The 22,031-nt window shown below is 42.5% G+C and overlaps 1 protein-coding gene across 1 annotated transcript; it reads right to left on the reverse strand.

The window, feature by feature from the left end:
* Positions 1 to 8,223: 8,223 nt before the first annotated feature.
* Positions 8,224 to 21,508, reverse strand: c14h11orf58 (chromosome 14 C11orf58 homolog). The gene is made up of 5 exons (XM_068046280.1): positions 21,334 to 21,508; positions 19,566 to 19,655; positions 13,056 to 13,116; positions 11,983 to 12,092; positions 8,224 to 8,924 (listed from the first exon to the last, which is right to left on the reverse strand). Exons 1-5 carry the CDS (start codon positions 21,412 to 21,414, stop codon positions 8,706 to 8,708), a joined length of 561 nt encoding a protein of 186 aa, XP_067902381.1. The 5' UTR covers positions 21,415 to 21,508; the 3' UTR covers positions 8,224 to 8,705.
* Between the last annotated feature and the right edge of the window lie 523 nt (positions 21,509 to 22,031).

The raw sequence follows: 22,031 nt of genomic DNA on the forward strand, positions 1-22,031 counted from the left end.
GCTATCTGACCACATCTTGGACTAAACTTAATTTTAAGAAGTATTTTCATTTTAGGAAGATGGGAAAGGCAGCAGCATGTGATCCAGGTATATATCACCAACGAGCACGAGTGTTGTGGTGTAAGTAGGCTATTTTACTTAGTGAACACAGAATGCAACAGGCTGCTTAATAGCAAACTTCAGTAATTCACATCAGTGATCTGGCTGCATGGAACAGCAATGAAATGCCAAGTTTTATCTTTTTATTCTATTTTTATTACTTGCCTTATCATGTTCACCTTTTCAAGTGTTTTGTCAACCTACCAGTGTATTCAGGTAAGCTTTTAATTTAAATTGAAATCAAATATCGAGTAAGACTTGATCGATTTATTAGTATATAAACTAAAAACTAAAGCGGATTAAAGAACTAAAGACCAGTGGAAAATTTAAAAAACAAATTAAAACCTAATTAAATAAAATAGAGACGCAGGGCCAGGCGATGTGTTGTACCTGCATGACATGGGAGCTAGTGGACCCCATTGTGGTTCCTCGTGACCACATCTATGGCAAGTGTTGGTTTCTTGAGGAACTCCGGCTCAGAGTTGATGAGCTGGAGTCTGAGCTTCGGACACTGCAACACATCAGGGAAGGGGAGAGTTACCTGGACGCTGTGTTTCAGGAGACAGTCACACCCCTTACATTACCCACCTTGAATTCAGCCAGTGGTCAGGGACAGGAGGGTGTGACTATGAGTGAGGCAGGTAGAGGGATCCAGGAGGTAGTGCTGCAGGAGCCTCAGCCATTGTCCTTGTCCAACAGGTTTGAGATTCTTGCTCCCTGTGTGGATGAGAGCAGGAACTGTAGGGAGGATGAGCAAACTGACCACAGCACAGTGGTACAGGGAGCCATTCAAGTGGGGGGGGGGAGAAAAGAGAAATGTAGTCATAATCGGAGATAGTATAGTTAGGGGCATAGACACTGTTCTCTGTGGCCAGGATCAAGAGTCCCAAAGGCTGTATTGCCTACCTGGTGCCAGGATTCAGGATATCTCATCTGGGCTGCAGAGGAACTTGAGTGGGAGGGGAAAGATCCAGTTGTCGTGGTCCACGTAGGTACCAACGATATAGGTAGAATGAGGATAGACGTTCTGCTGAGGGAATATGAGCAGCTAGGGGCTAAATGAAAAGGCAGAACCAAAAAAGTAGTAATCTTTGGATTACTACCTGAGCCACGAGCAAATTGGCACAGGGTCAATAAGATTAAAGAGGTAAATGCGCGGCTCAAAGATTGATGTGGGAGAAATGGGTTCGAATTTGTGGGACATTGGCACCAGTACAGGGTTCAGTTGCATGAAAAATTAGGAAGTCAAAGTTAAAGGAAAAGGTAGGAGTGCAGGTTAGTGTTGAGGCTGATTGTTACCAAAAAACAAAAGGAAGGGACAGAATGTGTGAACGTCATATTGCGCCAAGGAATCGTACAATAGTAGGGAAATTTGATAATAGAACAAACTTAAAGGCTTTGTATCTGAATGCACGAAGCATTCAGAATAAAATAAATGCATTAACAGTGCAAATAGAGATGAATGGGTATGATTTAGTGGCGATTACTGAGACGTGGTTGCAGGGAAACCAGATTTGGGAATTGAATATCCAAGGGTACTCAGTATTTCGAAAGGATAGGCAGGAAGGAAAAGGAGGTGGTGTAGCTTTGTTAGTAAAGGAAGAGATGGATATGGATAGGCTAGGCGAATGGGCCAAAATTTGGCAGATGGAGCTTAATGTGGATAAGTGTGAGGTTATCCATTTTGGTCAGAAGAATAGAAAGGCAAATTATTATCTAAATAGAGAGAAACTTCAGAGTGCTTCATTGCAGAGGGATCTTGGTGTCCCCGTGCATGATTCGCTGAAAACTAGTCTACAGATATAGCAGGTAAAAAGGAAGGCAAATGGAATTTTGGCATTTATTGCTAAAGGAATAGAGTATAAGTAGGGAAGTGTTGCTGCAACTGTACAAGGCATTAGTGAGACTGCACCTGGAGTATTGCGTACAGTTTTGGTCCCCTTACTTGAGGAGGGATGTAGTTGCACTGGAGGCAGTTTAGAGGAGGTTCACTAGATTGATTCCAGAGATGAGGAGTTTATCTTATGAAGAGAGATTGAGCAGTTTAGGCCTTTACTCTCAAGAGTTTAGAAGAATGAGAGGAGCTCTAATTGAGGTATATAAGATAATTAAGGGGATTGACAAAGTAGACGTAGAGAGGATGTTTCCTCTTGTGGGGCAATCTAGAACGAGAGGTCATAGTTTTAGGATAAGGGGTAGCAGATTTAAAACAGAGATGAGGAGAAATTACTTCTCTCAAAGGGTCATGAGTCTGTGGAATCCACTACCCCAGAGTGCGGTGGATGCCGGGATATTGAGTAAATTTAAAGAGGAGATACAGATTTTTAATTAGTAATGGGTTGAAGGGTTATGGAGAACGGGCAGGAAAGTGGAGTTGAGGCCAAGATGAGATCAGCCATGATCGTATTGAATGGTGGAACAGGCTCGAGGGGCTGAACTGCCTACTCCTGCTCCTAGTTCTTATGTTCTTAAGGATGACACATTTTGATATCTCGCTCACACAATATTCCCCAGTGTAAAACAGTTAAAGGAATTACCTTAAAATTAAGACTTCATGGTTGGTGAAACAGACACATGTAAAATGAAATTTAAGAGAAGTGTGAAGTGAAGTATTTTGGAAGGAAGAATGAGAGGAAATATGATCGAAATGGTACAACGTTAAAGGGGGGGTGCAGGAACAGAGACCTGGGGAATCATATACACAATTCTTTGAAGATGACAGGATGAATTGATAAAGTTGTATTAAAAATCATACAGGATCCTAGGTTTTATAAACAGAGACATTGAGTACAAAAACAGAGGCTATGCTAAACCTTTAGAAATCATTAAAATAAAAGCAAAATACTGCAGATGCTGGAAATCTGAAATAAAAACAAGAAATGCTGGAAATACTCAGCAGGTCAGTTCCGAAGAAGGGTCACTGACCCGAAACGTTAACTCTGCTTCTCTTTCCACAGATGCTGCCAGACCTGCTGAGTATTTCCAGCATTTCTTGTTTTTATTTACTTTAGAAATCATTGATTGGGCCTCAACTGGAGTAATGCAGCTAATTAGGGCACCACAATTTAGGAAAGATATAAAGGCCTTGGAGATTTACTGGAATGGCACAGAGATGAGGAACTTCAGTTATGTGGAGAAGCTGAGATTGTTCTCTTTCGTGCAGAGCAAGAGAAGAATAGAGGTGTTCAAAATTTTGAAGCATTTTGATAAGGAGAAACTTCTTCTGCTGGCAGAAATGTCAATAACCAGAGGACACAGATTTAGGTTAATTAACAAAAGAACCATGGGGAGATTTTTTTAAAAATGCAGTTATGATATGCGAAGCGTTGCTTGAAAGGCTAGTGGAATCAGATTCAATACTAACTTCCAAATGGAATTGGATATATAGTTGAAAAGGAAACATTTTAGGGCTAAAGGGAAAAAGTGAGAGCGAGGGACTAATTGGATAGATCTCTCAAAGAACCAGCACAGGAACAGAGGCCTAATGGCTTCCTTCTGTGCTGTAAGATTCTATGAGGTACCATAGCATACTGACACCAAGTCAAGGAGATCTCCAGACATCCAGCAGCAGTGATATCATTAAGCAGGGTAAGCAGCATTGAAGTATTGAGACAGCAAACCATAAAGTAAAAACCACTAAGTTCCTTCATTTTTAATTATAATTTAAATAGTGAAATAAATAATTAGGACATGCAATTAAGGTAGAAGATAAAATTAACTTTTTTTTAAAAAGTCGAAAATGTGGAATTTCTTTACCATAAATGGAGAAATTTGACATTCAACCCTAGTGGGACTAAGAGTGTAAAATCTCCTCAGTTCAATGATTTCTAATCTGGCAGATCTCAATAGTGAAGTGTAGAATCATAGACAGAAACTTCAAATTTAACTGCCCATGTGTGGACTCCAGAGTTGTTGTCAATTTCAGAAGAGTAATGATGGCAAATGGTGAATTTCACTGACATTATTTCCTCAAAATCTGGGCTGTTAAATCTATTACAGCATATTTCCCCACACGGAAATTACCTCATCAACTAGCTACAAAGTGATCAGAAATCTTGCTATGAAATGGGGATCATTTACTAACCCAATCACATGGAAGGTCAAATCAATTCTGCTAATATGTAAGTACAGGAATCACAATGTTCCTGTAACTAAGAGTTTCCCAGTGTTTAACTGATATTGTGAGCATGACCACAAGTTCCTGGCTCCAAATAGCAGCCATTTTGCAGGATCAGAGATGGTGCCACAAATAGAAGCTTGTTGCAATGTTTCAATTCCAGGCTTAGACAACAGATTTTTTTTTCCAGGTCAAGGACATTCTGAAGAGGGAGGGTGAACATTCAGAGGTCGTGGTTCACATTGGTACCAACAACATAGGTAGAAAGAGGGATGAGGTCCTCCAACAAGAATTTAGGGAGCTAGGTAGCAAATTAAAAAGCAGGACCTCAAAGGTTGTAATTGCTGGATTATTCCTGGTGCCACGTGCTAGTGAGCATAGGAATAAGAGGATGGAGCAGATGAATGCATGGCTGAAGAGATGGTAGGAGGGAGGGCTTGAGTTTCCTGATCACTGGGTCTGTTTCTGGCAAATGTGGGACCTGTACAAGTTGGACAGGTAGCACCTGAACTGGAACGGGACCAACATCCTTGCAGGGAAGTTTGCTCGTGCTGTTGTGGGGGTGGGGGTGAAACTAATTTGGCAGGGGGATGGGATACAGAGTGGAAGTACAGTAGGAGGTGATGCACAGCCAAATATAGAAAAGAAACTAAGTCAGTCTGGAAGGCAATGCAAATATAAACCTGTTAAGGCACAAGCGAATAATGAAAGTCTGGATTGCATCTATTTTAACACAAGGTGTCTTACAAGTAAGGGTGTTGATTAACACATAGGAATATGGTATTATTGCTATCACAGAGACATGGTTGAGGGAAGGGTAGGACTGGTAGCTCAATATTCCAGGGTATAGAATCTTCAGGTATGATGGGGGAGGGGGGTAGGGCGTAAATGAGGGGGTGCCATTGCACTATTGATCAAGGAGTCAATTACTGCAGTAAGGAGAGACAATATCTTAGAAGGTTCCTCAAATGAGGCCATATGGGTAGAACTTTAAAAAAAAAAGGGGCTGGGGGGGGGGTGGTACGTGCAATCACTTTGCTGGGAGTATACTACAGGCCTCCAGTCAGGGAGATAGAGGCGCAGATATGTTGGCAAATCTCAAAGGTGTAAAAATAATAATAATGGGCGGCACAGTGATTAGCACCGCAGCCTCACAGCTCCAGGGACCCGGGTTCGATTCTGGGTACTGCCTGTGCGGAGTTTGCAAGTTCTCCGTGTCTGCGTGGGTTTTTGCCGGGTGCTCCGGTTTCCTCCCACATCCAAAGACTTGCAGGTGATAGGTAAATTGGCTGTTGTAAATTGCCCCTGGCATAGGTAGGTGATAGGGAATATGGGATTACAGTAGGGTTAGTATAAATGGGTGGTTGTTGGTCGGCACAGACTCAGTGGGCCGAAGGGCCTGTTTCAGTGCTGTATCTCTAAAAATAAAAAATAAAAATAATAGGGTAATAATAGTAGGGGATTTCAACTTCCCCAATATTAACTGTGATAGTCTTACTGCAAAAGGCTGAAAGTGCATCCAGGAGAGCCTTTTGAGTCAGCACGTAGAAAGTCCTACAAGAGAAGGGGCGGTACTGGATCGAATCTTAGGGAATGAAGCCAGACAAGTGGTAGAAGTGGCAGTGGGGGAGCATTTCGGGATAGTGACCATAACGCTAAGTTTTAAGGTAGTTGTGGAAAAGGACAAAGATCGATGGGAAATAAAGGTACCGAATTGGGGGAAGGCCGATTTCAATCTGATAAAACAGGATCTGGCCAAAGTGGACTGGGAGCAGCTACTTGCAGGAAAGTCTACATCAGACCAGTGAGAGTCATTCAAAAAGGAAACAGAGAGAGGTGAAGGGTAGGACCAATAAGTCCAGGGAACCCTGGATGTCAAGGGATATAGAGAATTGGATCCAAAAAAAAGGCTTATGGCAGATCCTAGAAGACTGAAAACAGCAGAGGCCCAGAGCAGTACAGGTGGTGTGTGTGGGGTACTTAAAGTAATTAGAAGAGCCAAAAGGGGACATGAAAAAACACTGGCAGGCAAGATAAAGGAAAGTCCCAAGGCATTTTATAAATATATTAAGGGCAAGAGGATAACCAGGAAGAGTAGGGCCTATGAAGGACCAAAGTGGCAGTGTGTGTGAAGCTGGAGGACGCAGGTGAGGTTTTAAATGATTACTTTTCATCTGTGTTCACTATGGAGGAGGACAATATAGGTGTCGAGATTAGGGAGGAGGATTATGATCTACTTGAACAAATTAGCATCAAAAGGGAGGAGGTTTTAGTAGGCTTAAAAGTAGATAAATCCCCAGGCCCAGATGAAATGTATCCCAGGCTGCTATGTGAGGCAAGGGAGGAGATTGCAGGGGCTCTGACACAAATTTTCAAATCCTCTCTGGCCACACAAGTGCCAAGGGACTGGAGGACAGCAAATGTGGCACCGTTATTCAAAAATAATAGGGATAAACCAGGTAACTACAGGCCAGTGAGTCTAACATCAGTGATAGGGAAACTATTGGAAAAAATTCTGAGGGACAGGATTAATCTCCACTTGGAGAGGCAGGGATTAATCAAGGATAGCCAGCAGGGCTTTGTCAGGGGGAAGATCACATCTAACATATTTGATTGAATTTTGCGAGGTGGTGAGGTAGGTGTGTAGATGGGGGTAAAGCAGTTGATGTAGTCTACATGGACTTCAATAAGACTTTTGATTAGGTCCCACATGGGAGATTGGTCAAGAAGGTAAGAAACCATGGGATCCAGGGCAATTTGGCAAATTGGATCCAAAATTGGCTTAGTGGCAGGAGACAGAGAGTGATGGCCGAGGGTGGTTTTTGCAATTGGAAGCTTGTAACCAGTGGCGTACCGCAGGGATCCTTGCTGTTCATAGTGTACATTAATGATTTAGACGTGAATCTAAGGAGGTACGATCAGTAAATTCACAGATGACAAAAGTTGGTGTCGTAAATAGTGAAGAGGAAAGCCTTAGATTACAAGACGATATATATGGGCTAAGATGGGCAGAGCAGTGGCAAATGAAATTTAATCCAGAGAAGTGGGAGGTGATGTATTTTGGGAGGACTAACAAGGCAAGGGAATATGCAATGGATATTAGGACCCTAGGAAGTACAGAGGGACCTTGGTGTACTTGTTCATAGATCACTGAAGGCAGCAGCACAGGTAGATAAGGTGGTTAGGAAGGCATATAGGATACTTGCCTTTATTATCCGAAGCATAGAATATAGGAGCAGGCAAGTTATGATGGAGCTGTATAAAACACTAGTTAGGCCACAGCTGGAGTACTGTGTACAGTCTGGGTGCCACACTATAGGAAGGATGTGATTGCACTGCAGAGATTTATCAGAATGTTGCCTGGGCTGGAGCATTTCAGCCTGGATAGGCTAGGATTGTTTTCCTTAGAGCAGAGAAGGCAGAGGTTGGGGGGGGGGGGGACTTGATTGAGGTATATAAAATTATGAGGGGCATAAATAGGGTATATAGGAAGAAATGTTTTCCCTTAATGGAGGTGTCAAGGAAGAAATGTTTTCCCTTAATGGAGGTGTCAATAACCAGGGGGCTTAGATTTAAGCTAAGGGGCAGGAGGTTTAGAGGGGATGAGAGGAAAACTTTTTTTCAGTGAGGGTGGTTGGAATCTGGAACACTGCCTGAAGGGGTGGTAGAGGCAGGAACCCTCAACATTTAAGTAGTGTTTAGATGAGCACTTGAAACACCATAGCAGAAAAAGCTACGGGCCAAGTGCTGAAAAATGGGATTAGAATAGTTGGCTTGATGACCAGCAAAGACACGGTGGGCTGAAGGGCCTGGTTCCGTGCTGTATAACTGACTCTGAATAGTTACAACTTTGTTGAAGGCGCAAAAGACTGGTGGTATTTAACTCTTCAAAACTTTTTGTATTGGAATTTCTGGCTTGTAAACTGGAACCTGACTATGATCCAATATTTACCTATGCCAAAAACCCCTTACTTTACAGCAAAGGAAACAATAGCAAAACCTAACAGCATTTTCCCCCAAGTTTTATTTTATTATATACAGTATATGAACAGCTAAAAATTCTTGAGTTTCAACTAGTCTTTATCTAAATTGGATTAAGTTCCTTGTATTGGACATTACTCACTTAAAAAATTGCACAAATGATATGCGTTTATAAATTACAAATTACATAAGAGTCATAAGTAGAATCGCATCTTCATTTAGACGTTACACACTTGGAACTCTTAAAATGTGAGCAGGAAACATTGGAAAACATGTAGCCATAAAAAATAAAATGAAAAATCCAGCCATTTTCACAGAAGAGATTTAAAAAAAATTAATGCAGCAAATAGAACATGGCAATACATATAACTATGTAGTAGGGAAGAGTCAGTCATGTACCACTTAAACTGGAACCTAAACCCAAGCGATCTGTGTTCAGTAAAAATGTATAGTAATTCTACAATCCAGAACAATTAACAGAACAGGAGATTGTGTTAAGGGATTTGAGTTAGTTTGTAGATGACTTTACAAACATCATTTTATAATTGCTTTTCAGGTCCTGCTTTTTAGCGTCTGCATCTTCTGACAGATGATCCTCACCACTGGATTTCACACTGTTCAAAGAATAATCCTTTGATTGACCTTTATTTTCAGAATCATTCAAGCAATCAGCTGCTGAATCTCCAGAAGCACTGATCTGTTGCACTTCTGGCTCCTCTGCCTCTGGCTGCAAAACAGGTGAAAATTTTAGCTTTCTAGTCAACCAACACTTTAAAAATATAATTTAAAAAAATGATTTGAGTTGCTAAGTAACGAATGAACAAAGCCCTGGACCACGAGTGCCATGAAACCAAGCTTTTTCCATAGATGCCCTGCCGCAATTGCCTACTGCTAAGCAGATGCACCATCTCACCCACATTCACCTTGGCCACGTAGCTAGTTCTTCCCTAACATGAGTTCCCACCGAATACCTCCCTCCCAACAGTGATTCCAGGTCTAGAACCACCTCCAAGTACTTCAATCCATACCCAGTCTGACTGCTCTGGAGCACCAGTTCTTTGACAGCCCTCTAATGAGCACTGGGTAGGATAACAAGGAATCTGGTTGAGGGACAGAGAAAGTAATTGGGGGAAAAAACCATACCATCTCAGACATCAACTAGTTCCTTCACCTTTCCCTAGGTACTGATATACCAAAACACTGATCTAAATAAGCTGACTCCATTTAACTGGACAGGTCATGTTTCAGTAAGTAGCTACAGATCCACATTGGCTTGTGAAGATAAAGGCCCAAAGCCTTGAAGTTAGGCCAGTAAACATTTCAGAGTTAGGCAAGTATAATCTTAAAATACAATGGGGCGGCACAGCGGTTAGCACCACAGCCTCACAGCTCCAGGGACCCGGGTTCGATTCTGGGTTCTCCGTGACTGCGTGGGTTTTCGCTGGGTGCTCCGGTTTCCTCCCACAGCCAAAGACTTGCAGGCTGATAGGTAAATCGACCATTGTAAATTGCCCCTAGTACAGGTAGGTGGTAGGGAATATGGGATTGCTGTAGGGTTAGTACAAATGGATGGTTGTTGGTCGGCACAGACTCGGTGGGCCGAAGGGCTTGTTTCAGTGCTGTATCTCTAAATATAAAAATATAACATAAAATAGGAATTTTCCTGCAAACTGCACAAAATGTTTTCATAAAGTCAGCATTCACACAAATCTAAGCTGAACCAGTAAGAGAAATCTTCCATTTTCATTTTAAATTCAAAGAAATTGAATACAATCTAGGTGCTTATATCATGCTGCTGACTCCATTTTGTGCCATTATAATTCAGTTTTGAGAGCACCCAACCTTTGTATTTCTGTACAGTCAATCTCAGGTGTCATGGTAGGGGTAAACTCAGACATATCATGTAAATCAAAGTAGAAGGGAGCAGTTTTCTCTCTCCACCACCACATTCCCAACCCTGATGCAGGTTGATGTGCCACGTCGAGTGGGCAGCTCTTTGGCACCTCCAAGAGCATTAGATCATGAAAGACACCAGAGCTAAATTTTCCCCTTCCTTAGCCCAGGGTAAAGGCCTGTTACCCGACCCGAACCCGATGACATGTGTCGGGTTGGAGTCGGGTCAGATACACAGTATTAATTAGACTTGAAAGGTTGTTCAAAAAGATGAAGATTGGAGCCACGAAGTCAGTGATTCTTTGGTCGAGTTAAACAGAAACCCATAGAGTTGTGCCACACTACCAGTATCTGCATTGCTTAAAATAAACACAGCAATTGCCCAAAGGCTCAGAAAATATTATACATTACCTAGACTCCTGCTTTACAGGCTGAAATATTTGCTGCAAGTTTATCCAGTGAGCAGCTGAGATGCAGAGACCAAGGTGGTCTTGAGTGATTATAAAATATACAGTATTTATATAAAATATAAAATCACCGTCAGGACTCTAGTCAACACAGTACAGTTTTGTATGTGTGTAGACTAGAGTCCCGACAGTGATTTTATATTTTATATAAATACTGTATATTTTATAATCAATCACTCAGGACCTTCCTGATCTCGGCATCTCAGCTGCTCACTGGATAAACTTGCAGCAAGTATTTCAACCTGTAAAGCAGGAGTCTAAGTAATGTATAATGATATTTTGAGCCTTTGGGCAATTGCTGTGTTAATTTTAAGCAATGCAGATACTGGTACAGTGTGGCACAACTTGTCTGGGCACAACTCCATGGGTTTCTGTTTAACTCATGACCAAAGAATCACTGACTTTGTGGCTCCAATCTTCATCTCGTTAAACAACCTTTTAAGCCCAATTATAGTTTTTGCTGCTTATCTGCAAAAACTGAAAGTAAAAAATGGATTCGGAATCTGAAGGTAGGTAAAGTGAACATTCCGGTGGTCGGGCTCAGGTTGGGTGTGGGAAAAAAATGGAAGGACTCTGGCCAGGTGGGGCTCGGGTCCGATGTGGTTCTGCCGGGTTTGGGTTGGGTTTTTTTTTCCCTGACCTGAGCAGGCATTTAGCCCAGGGCTATCCCTCATATCAGAGCCAAGATCAGCTAACATTGAAAACCAAAGGTCAAACTTCAGACCTTTTTGATTGTGTATTCTTCAAAAACTCAGACAGCACATTCTATCCACTAAACCAGAGAAACCTTTGCTTTTTTTTAAAAAAAAGAGCACCTTGGGAACGATTTTGCTACTATGTTTTATCAGTATAAACAAGATAGCAGTGACGCAAAATCAAAAAACTACCCACGCCAACTTCCTGCTCACGGTGCCTTTTGAGCAGGCCTCCATTTAGGCAGCCAATGTTCCTGCCAGAAATAGGCAAGAACCTCATTATGCCACATAAGTTGGGGTCCTGTGACAATGTTAATTTCCCAATGCCATTTTGATAAAGGATGCCAAGTGCTGGACCCACCTACAAGCAGCAGCAATCTCTAAATTGTTTCTGAAAACATACCTGGCAAAAAAAAACACTTAGATGGCACTTTTTGCACTTCAGGAGGAGTTATCGCCTCCCTGTTCCTCACTCAATCGTTTCTCGTATTCCCCATCAACCCGATTAATTCCAGGGTGGGGGAGTTCCAGATTTCTACCACCCTTTGTTGATAAAGTGCTTCCCAATTTCACTATTTAATGGCCTCACTAATTTTAAGATCCTATCCCTTGTCCCATTGTTCTAGATTGCACCCTCCCCCGCCACAACCACCAGAGGGTTGGGTTATGGAGAAAGACAAACAAGGTTTTGAAAACAGATTGATGCTTCTGGGAACATGATGTCCATTACCTCACTGAAGCCTAATCCACAGTGTCGTCTGTTCCTTCCTGACAGCTGACTGTCCAAGCTCTGATGAAACTGATGCTCCAGCTCCTCATTTATTTTCTTATCTTCATCACCTAAAAAGCAAAACCTTCACTCCAAGTCTCCATATCAGCAATTCCTTGAATTGATTTAGAAAAATTACTTTTATGGCAGAATTATGACAAGTCCAAGTTAAAAAAAAATCACTGCAGTCTTGGTGTTGGCTCTCTCCCCCCCACCTCCATAAGATGGGTTAAAAACATCTTAGTACTTTTTAATGACCACTGGGATACAGCAATTTTAAGAATGCTTCAAAAGCACCAAAGCCATCCACATATACATTGTATAAAGTCTTTTTATTTAAAATTAGCTTCAAAATATTTTGTATAATTCTTTACCAAACCCTGAATATCCAACATATAAAGTTCACCATTGACCACTACCAATTATAATGCTAAGTCATCCTCAAAATGAATCCATACATATCCACCACTCTCCCTCTCCAAACAGAAATCTGGAAAATTTCTGCCATTTTATTATGCACAGTACAAATAAACATTAGCAGGTATGGCAGCCTTGGGGTTATGGTACTGGACTAGCAACTCAGGTAGAAAGTTCAAATTCCACCATGGCAAGATGTGAAACTGAATGAATCTTTTGTTTTTAAATTGAGGATTTAATTATTCTGAAAATGCACCCTTTGAAACTAAAAAAATCACTTCAGCAAGAAAATTGGCATTGTTCTCCATCACACTTCATAAAAACTGATTTGTAAGGTTCTTATGCAAATCTATTTATACAAAACCAGATTTGCATTTCTAAGCATTTGAAACAAATTTGGGGATACTGAAAGATCCTTTGACTGGCCACAAAATATATTTGTTTTAAAAAGTACTTGGATTAAGCCTTGGAGAAGGAATCAAATGGTGGCGCGTGTGGACAAAGAAAGGCTGACTTTGAGAAAGTAGCTGCAGGAATTGTGCGCATACAAATGTATGCATGTGGGGACAATGTTCGAGCAAGCCAATGATACAATGAAATTCCCTTCTTTCACTCACCTGTCCTGAACAGCGAGGTTGATTTGTGGTCTCCTGGATGTGGACGTCCAGTATGATCTTTCTAAAGAGAAAAACAGGCATTGTATTTTATATCAAAAAGAGTTGGGCAGAATAACTCAAGAAAGTTTTAGCATTGTACACACTAACCTACAATGCAGTGTCAGATTTTATTATACCAGTTACACACGAAACCCACAGCTCCCTATGAAACAATCTTTAGACATTACAAAAGGACATCCAAATTGGTCCACTCATACTCTATCCTCATGGTAAAGTTAACAATTATTTCAAATGCTGGCAGTTTGGAATGGCAGTGTTACATTTGCCACAGGACGAGTCACCTTGTACACTGACTTAACTTGGTTTTGACTGGGATCAGGAGTGAAACACAGTTTATGGACACAATTGAAGCAGTTACTGATTGTTGTGGTCTTATATATTGCTCAACTAATATTTCAATTAAAGAGTTCCAGATAAGGGTAGTATCCCAATTATAACTTTTGTAAGCTGAATTTGATAATTACATGCCAGAATTATGTAACTGATTTTAGTGAATATTAAATATTGTACTAGATTAGTATTGCCAGATAGCATCGAAGGTTTCAGGTGATTTAAATCCAAATGTTACAAATTACATTTCAGAAACTTGTAGCAAATGTGATAACATGTTTTAATACCAGCTTTATCCTTTAAAAACCTTCTGGTCCTTAAGCTTTCCTTTCAAATACACATTAGTCAAGGACTTTTCTTCCCCAGTTTATGCCCATTTCCCTGCTGGATTGTTCTTTCTCTTGATGATCCTTGCACAGTAATATTTGCCTATGACATACCTATAACCAAAGATGTAGCGTTTCAATCTTGAGTACTGCATTCTGAAGTGAACATGATCCTTTGACCCAAGTACTGTTTGTGATTCCTCCTTAAACTTGAACCTCTCCTGAAGAGCTTTAGGGTCAAGGTATGTCTGTTTGAAACCCACTAAGAACCGATCAGAAGGGCATTTTCATGAAAAGCATACTGCTGCTGATGCCAAAATCTCCACTCAGGTTTGATCCTAAAAGCAACATAAACAGCCCCCAGTTTCCTGATTGATTTTTTAAAAAGCTCTGAAAGGAATCAGAGTCAACCAGACATGAAGGTTTGGGGTTTGGAACAATTGAGAAACATAACTAAGCAGGATAACGAACATGGGGGAAACTGAATTCCATTCCAAAAAAGCCAACATCTGCACAAGCCAAGTCTGCTTCAAAGGCAGAGGCTGCTAACAGTTTATCAAGTGTGCCTTACCGACAAAGATTTGAGCCCTTCTACTACCCTTAAGGTATACTGTACATCTTACTGAGCTTTTCTGCAAGGATGCAGGGTGCAAGAGCTCTACTGAGCTTTTCAGATCTAGGATTGTTTTAGGGAGATGGTTTTAAAATTTGCAATTTGGATTGATCCTAAATTAGCAAGTACTGAAGGCTACCCTAAGAGGTGGAACAACCACTGTCCATGTTTACCAGCAAGAATGCAGTTAGGGGTGGAATATAAATGTGCATTCAGCAGTCCAAGTTTAGCCAGGAAGGAGTCCTATGCTTGCATGTTTGGACTTGTCCAGAGCTCTCTATTCCCCCACAGACTCATTTTCAAATTTAGAAAATTGCAGAGAAGCGTGTCCACTTTCTCCAAACACTGAAAGTTTATTAAATAGCCAGCTGTGCCGTCATTGCTTGAAGTAGACATTGCCTAGAATAAACTCAAAGCTGTATGGATTGGCTTTCTGCAGGTATCACAGTATAACTTTAGCACATTCAGGTGGTCAGATCAGGGCCTGACCAAGTCGTACTGTCACTTCTCATTGATATGCAAATTAACTCTGTGCTGAGATGAAAACTGCACTATATCACATCCAAGCGAGTAGGATACCATACAAAATCTTAACTGAGTTCAGAGGGCTGAATATTACATTTAACTTTCTCAATCAGAGATTGTGTTGTGTTGAAGAATAGACGGCTTTGCCCTGTTCAAGAATGGGATGACTGGTCTGCATCAGAGAAATAATCTGCTGGTCCTTTGCCCAATCTCTAACGAGATCACAATTGTTACCCAATTGTAAAGAACTGACAAGGATTGCTGGAGTCACTAGCACCAAAGTAGATGGACAGTCAGTAGTATGTGCATCAATGATGGGTTCAGATAATCTCATCCATGTATTATGACTGAAAGGGATAATTCATATCGCCAATGTATATTTTAAACTGTCCATTAGGCACTAGGTATCAGACTTTGATGGAGTGGGTATGCACGGCACCAAGTCAACAGGAACAGTTCAATGATCTGGAAAAATGGAGTCAAAACAGATGGATCACTTCGAACACAGAAGTTAAGAAATGAAGGAACTAGTATTAAAATGGTGCTCATTTTCTGTTCTAATTTCTTTAGAAGTCATTACCGCCGCCACCACCACCTTGAGGTGCATTGGATCATAACTCATTCCCCAGCTGAAATGTCAGCTGAATAGACTAATCATCAGTCTTTGCTCAATTATATTTAGTGGCTGGGATACACAAGAACGCCCTGGCCATCAAGGTTTCTGCCCAGAAGAAAATGCTTTATTGCTGGCTCAATCAAGGTAAGGAACACAATAATTTGGTGAATCAGTAAAATCCTATCCCTATACAGAGTGCTCTGCTCACCTATCAGCTGTGCTGATCTACATTGGCTCCCAGTCCCCCCCCCATGTGTCAAATTCAATCTTCTTTTTCTTTTTCTTCTTCTTTTGGGCCTCCTTATCTCGAGAGACAATGGATACGCGCCTGGAGGTGGTCAGTGGTTTGTGAAGCAGCGCCTGGAGTGGCTATAAAGGCCAATTCTGGAGTGACAGGCTCTTCCACAGGTGCTGCAGAGAAATTTGTTTGTTGGGGCTGTTGCACAGTTGGCTCTCCCCTTGCGCCTCTGTCTTTTTTCCTGCCAACTACTAAGTCTCTTCGACTCGCCACAATTTAGCCCTGTCTTTATGGCTGCCCGCCAGCTCTGGCGAATGCTGGCAACTGACTCCCACGACTTGTGATCAATGTCACACGATTTCATGTCACGTTTGCAGACGTCTTTATAACGGAGACATGGACGGCCGGTGGGTCTGATACCAGTGGCGAGCTCGCTGTACAATGTGTCTTTGGGGATCCTGCCATCTTCCATGCAGCTCACATGGCCAAGCCATCTCAAGCGCCGCTGACTCAGTAGTGTGTATAAGCTGGGGGTGTTGGCCGCTTCAAGGACTTCTGTGTTGGAGATATAGTCCTGCCACCTGATGCCAAGTATTCTCCGAAGGCAGCGAAGATGGAATGAATTGAGACGTCGCTCTTGGCTGGCATACGTTGTCCAGGCCTCGCTGCCGTAGAGCAAGGTACTGAGGACACAGGCCTGATACACTCGGACTTTTGTGTTCCGTGTCAGTGCGCCATTTTCCCACACTCTCTTGGCCAGTCTGGACATAGCAGTGGAAGCCTTACCCATGCGCTTGTTGATTTCTGCATCTAGAGACAGGTTACTGGTGATAGTTGAGCCTAGGTAGGTGAACTCTTGAACCACTTCCAGAGCGTGGTCGCCAATATTGATGGATGGAGCATTTCTGACATCCTGCCCCATGATGTTCGTTTTCTTGAGGCTGATGGTTAGGCCAAATTCATTGCAGGCAGACGCAAACCTGTCGATGAGACTCTGCAGGCATTCTTCAGTGAGATGTTGAAGCAGCATCGTCAGCAAAGAGGAGTTCTCTGATGAGGACTTTCCGTACTTTGGACTTCGCTCTTAGACGGGCAAGGTTGAACAACCTGCCCCCTGATCTTGTGTGGAGGAAAATTCCTTCTTCAGAGGATTTGAACGCATGTGAAAGCAGCAGGGAGAAGAAAATCCCAAAAAGTGTGGGTGCGAGAACACAGCCCTGTTTCACACCACTCAGGATAGGAAAGGGCTCTGATGAGGAGCCACCATGTTGAATTGTGCCTTTCATATTGTCATGGAATGAGGTGATGATACTTAGTAGCATTGGTGGACATCCGATCTTTTCTAGTAGTCTGAAGAGACCACGTCTGCTGACGAGGTCAAAGGCTTTGGTGAGATCAATGAAAGCAATGTAGAGGGGCATCTGTTGTTCACGGCATTTCTCCTGTATCTGACGAAGGGAGAACAGCATGTCAATAGTCGATCTCTCTGCACGAAAGCCACACTGTGCCTCAGGGTAGACGCGCTCGGCCAGCTTCTGGAGCCTGTTCAGAGCGACTCGAGCAAAGACTTTCCCCACTATGCTGAGCAGGGAGATTCCACGGTAGTTGTTGCAGTCACCGCGGTCACCTTTGTTTTTATAGAGGGTGATGATGTTGGCATCGCGCATGTCCTGGGGTACTGCTCCCTCGTCCCAGCACAGGCATAGCAGTTCATGTAGTGCTGAGAGTATAGCAGGCTTGGCACTCTTGATTATTTCAGGGGTAATGCTGTCCTTCCCAGGGGCTTTTCCGCTGGCTAGGGAATCAATGGCATCACTGAGTTCCGATTTGGTTGGCTGTATGTCCAGCTCATCCATGACTGGTAGAGGCTGGGCTGCATTGAGGGCAGTCTCAGTGACAGCATTCTCCCTGGAGTACAGTTCTAGGTAGTGCTCAACCCAGCGGTCCATCTGTTTGCGTTGGTCAGTGATTATGTCCCCCGATTTAGATTTGAGGGGGGTGATCTTCTTGATGGTTGGCCCAAGAGCTCTCTTCATGCCATCATACATTCCTCTGATGTTTCCGGTGTCTGAGGCCAGCTGAATATGACTGCATAGGTGTTGCCAGTAGTCGTTTGCGCAACGCCTAGCTGTTCTTTGTGCAGTACTTCTGGCTGCTTTAAGTGCTGCGGATGTTAAATCGCTGGGGGGCTTTCTTGTAGTTCAAAAGTGCAATGCGCTTAGCGGCTATGACAGGTTCCAGCTCTTCATTATGAGATTGAAACCAGTCTGCATTTCTCTTCGCACTTTTGCCGTAGGTGGTCAAAGCTGACTCATAGATGGCGTCTCTGATGTGGGCCCACTTGGTCTCAGCATCAAATTCAATCGCACTCGTGATTAAATCCCTTTATGGCCTCACCCACAACTTCCTCTCGCCCTACAACCCTCAAGCATTATCCTCCTCCTTCGGCCCATCATTAGCAGCTGGGCTTTCAGCCATCTAGGTTTACACTCTGGAATACACTCCCTAAAACTCTCCACCTTTCCACCCATCCCCCTCTCCTCCTTTAACGTTTATCTTTGACTAAGCTTTTAGCCAACCCTCCTAATATTGCCATGTTTTGGCTTGGCATCAAATTTTGTCAGTACACTCCTAAGGTGCCTTGGGACATTTTTCTACATTAAATGCAAACTGTATTTATAAATGTTATAAATTATATAAATGTTACTGTCAGCAATAACTCATGATAAACAACCAAACTTTCCTATCCAAGTTTTATTTGTATAAATATTGGATGTTCTTTCCATCAAACTGAAGGGAATTTTTGTAGTCTTTGCATCAATTAAACAATACTGAGGTCACAAGTTAGGTGGATGGTAAAGAATGGACAAACTTACAGTTATGTCGGACCTCATCACATCCTCAGGATGTTCCAAAGCACTTTACAGTCAATAAATTACTTCTGAGGTGTATTCACTGTTATGATGCAGGCAAACATGGCAGCCAATGTGCACACAGCAAGGAAACAAACAATTAAGCTGTTTTTGATGGCATTGTTTAAATGTAGGAATGTTGGCCAGGGCACCAGGAGAACTAAGCTCCGCCTCTTCAAGCTGTTCCATGGAACCTCTACCTTTCACCTGAAAAAGCAGAATGGGCCTGGTTTTAACATCTCATCTAAAGGACTGCATCTCTGACAATACAGCACTTTTTCAGTACTGTACTGGAGTATCAGCTTAGATAACGCCCTCACATCCTGGAAGGAGATTCAAGCCTACTGACCCAGATGCAAAGGAGTGCTATCAATTAAGCCAAGCGAATTCCAAGAACTCTAATGAAAGGTCACAGACCTGAAATGTTAATTTCTTCTCTCCACAAATGCTCCCTGACCCATGTCCAGCATTTTCTGCTTTTGTTTCAGATTTCCAGCATCCACAGTAATTTGCTTTTGTTCAAAAGCTCTTTACACAACTTCAAACTCACTGCACTACTGTGCGATTGCACACAAACCATCCCTGTGGTGCCTGAATGCAAATGGTCAAGATTTGAGCAGTTGTGCTGCTGTAGACCCATCCCTACAATAATCCAGTTGAAATTGCCCATATTTCACTGTGACTGATCAACCAGTTCCATTTTTACTTTGCAAAAACCAATCCAACCATAAAGATCTCAAATGACCAATTACTGCCACCTTAGTTGGTAGTCTTTGAATCAGGAACAAAATACTGTGATGGAGCTAGAAGCAGTACAGTTTGAATGAATTTCTCATCTTCCTTTCCCACCCCCCATTAGAATCCAGTTCAGAAAGTAGCTTGCAGCTTACCTTCCCAGCTCCCATTAACCTGAGGAATTTCAACTTCCGTTCATCATCACCCAAATCAGCAGATTCCCAGGTAGTGCTACATCCTTTATCCTGCAAAAGGAGGTCGATAAGCATTGGAACAAAAAAAAAAGTGAATTTCTTCACTCAGATCTACCAGTAATTATATTTTCTACATTTTAGTTTATTTTTAAAAAAATACTTTGGTTCAAGTTAAGTTTTCAATAAATGAGCTTCTATCCAACATATGCAATCTGCATCTAAACTGGGGACTTAAAGCATGCAGCTAGTCAATTCTAATTGCAGAATACTTTCCCTGGGTGCAACCGACAAAGACTTGATGACAATAACTATGGCATTTTAACACAGCAAAATGTGTTTGTATACATTTCAGTTCACAGAGTTCTGGGTACTGCCTGTGTGGAGTTTGCAAGTTCTCCCTGTGTCTGTGTGGGTTTCCTCCCACATGCCAAAGACTTGCAGGTTGATAGGTAAATTGGCCATTATAAATTGCCCCTAGTATAGGTAGGTGGTAGGGAAATATAGGGACAGGTAGGGATGTGGTAGGAATATGGAATTAGTGTAGGATTAGTATAAATGGGTGGTTGATGGTCGGCACAGACTCGGTGGGCCGAAGGGCCTGTTTCAGTGCTGTATCTCTATCTCACAGTTCCTGTGACACTTTATAGGCAATTGCATTCCACGTCGGTTGCACATAAAAACTTCATTTATTCCACACAATTACCAGACATTATTGTTTGATACAAAATATATCAAAAAACATTTTTCTTACAATTTCATAACAAAAGCTTGCTATTTAAAAGTTTAACTGTTAAGACAGTCATTAAACATTGCTATAAAGGAAATCCAGCATTCTTTCAATAATTCAGTTATTATATTTGTAGCTACTATCTAAATTAGTTGATGGCACTGATGTCAAAACAGGGTGGTCAAAAAAATCCTACAATTTTACCTTAATATCAAAAGCTTTGGTGGGGGGAGAAGAAAAGAGAAAGTGGTGAAAAAGAAAGGCTGTGCATTGTGCCTAACTCCAATTGTTATTCAGTGGTGCATGTTCAAAAGTGCACAAATATATACATCAGAGTGAAGTTCAACTTTGTGGTCAAATAGTCTCTGAACAGGCAGAAGGTATTTTGACAAAAGAGGCATGGACAAAATAACATATCCATGGAGTAATACCAGTGATGCAAATGGACAGGAAGGTGGAATAAACACAGCTCCACCTGTTTAATTGGTTTACAATCTCATGTACAGCTCCAATCTCATTCGACCCACTGACAGCTCTGCAATTCCGCCAAAACTCATCAAAACACACCCCTTTCCCAATCAATGGGAATATCGGTGAGGGGTGGGGGTAGGAATTCAGCACCCATATAAAGCAACATCCCTTCTTTGGATGACAAGTTGGATTTGGCCAAATTTGAGGTCAGAGTAGGAGCCAGGCTCAATGCACGTCGTTCCAGTTTCCGATTTTAACTTGCTTAGAAACAAAAGGTGGAAACAAAATAACCCCCAGGAGTTAGGGCAAGGGAGAGCCCCGAGACACAGCCTTAAAGCCGAGACAGTAAAAAGGGTCTTGAGCCCCTCCAAGAGGCACAAAGAGACTGTGAGCTCCTCCCCCTACAAATATAACTGTCGTGAAATCCCCGGGATTTACCCCCGGCCCGACCTGAAATCACAGGCCTCAGGCTCCCAGTGCCACCCCGAGCTGAATTGAACCGCGCCCGCCCGAGTAGTAAAGGTGCATTACATTGGGTGAAGCGGGCCTCTTAGCGCCGTGTTGCTCGGCTTGGGCCCGTTGTCTCGGTTTATCACTATCTGCCGAGCTCATGGCGTATTCGTGTCTTTATCCGCGTCCGTCTCAAACGCAGTGCCGGAGCCGCGGCCTGGCCCCGCCTCCCCGCGCGCCTCGCTTTAAGCCTGGGCTCGCTCTCCCGCCGGCCTCAGCGCGCCGCTCGGCCCGCAGAGCACCTTGGGAGTTGTAGTCCCACTTTCCCCACACTGCAGCCGAATCGCCCCTCTCCAGCACTACAATTCCCAGCTGCACAGGATGAGGCTGCTGTGTTTGCAGCCCAACACAGGTAATGTGCAGAGTGAGCCACATTGCCAACTTCAAATTAACCAATAAGACTGATGTTGGCTTGCAACAATGTCACGAAAAGAAAGACAACTACGTAAGTGTGCCTCCAAACTGAGGAGGCAGAGCGAGTGTAGTTAATCTTAAAATCTAATTAAGCTGGAATAAACTCACAATTTAAATTAGAACTGTATCAATGTTGATAAGACACTCTTATGCCTTGTTCTTCTACTACAGGTCGCAGAAGGCCGCAAAATATGTTGCAAACATTTCTGTGAAGTTCCGAGGGACATTTTGTAACGTTAAACGCGCCGTATAAATGTGTTTTGTGACCCAGTTTGCAAAGCAATTTAACACATAAAACTGTTAAT

The sequence above is a fragment of the Heterodontus francisci genome, chromosome 14 (genome assembly GCF_036365525.1).
Source record: "Heterodontus francisci isolate sHetFra1 chromosome 14, sHetFra1.hap1, whole genome shotgun sequence".
NCBI classification, from domain to species: Eukaryota; Metazoa; Chordata; class Chondrichthyes; order Heterodontiformes; family Heterodontidae; genus Heterodontus; species Heterodontus francisci.

Bases quoted from the DNA above. Each gene is read 5' to 3' on its own strand.
- c14h11orf58 (XM_068046280.1), bottom strand. From the start codon at position 21,414: ATGAGCTCGGCAGATAGTGATAAACCGAGACAACGGGCCCAAGCCGAG. The intron at 19,656-21,333 runs GTAATGCACCTT...CTCCTTTTGCAG, and splicing joins AGAGGCCCGCTTCACCCAAT to GATAAAGGATGTAGCACTAC. The intron at 8,925-11,982 runs GTAATGGACATC...CCTGTTTTGCAG, and splicing joins GTGGATTAGGCTTCAGTGAG to CCAGAGGCAGAGGAGCCAGA.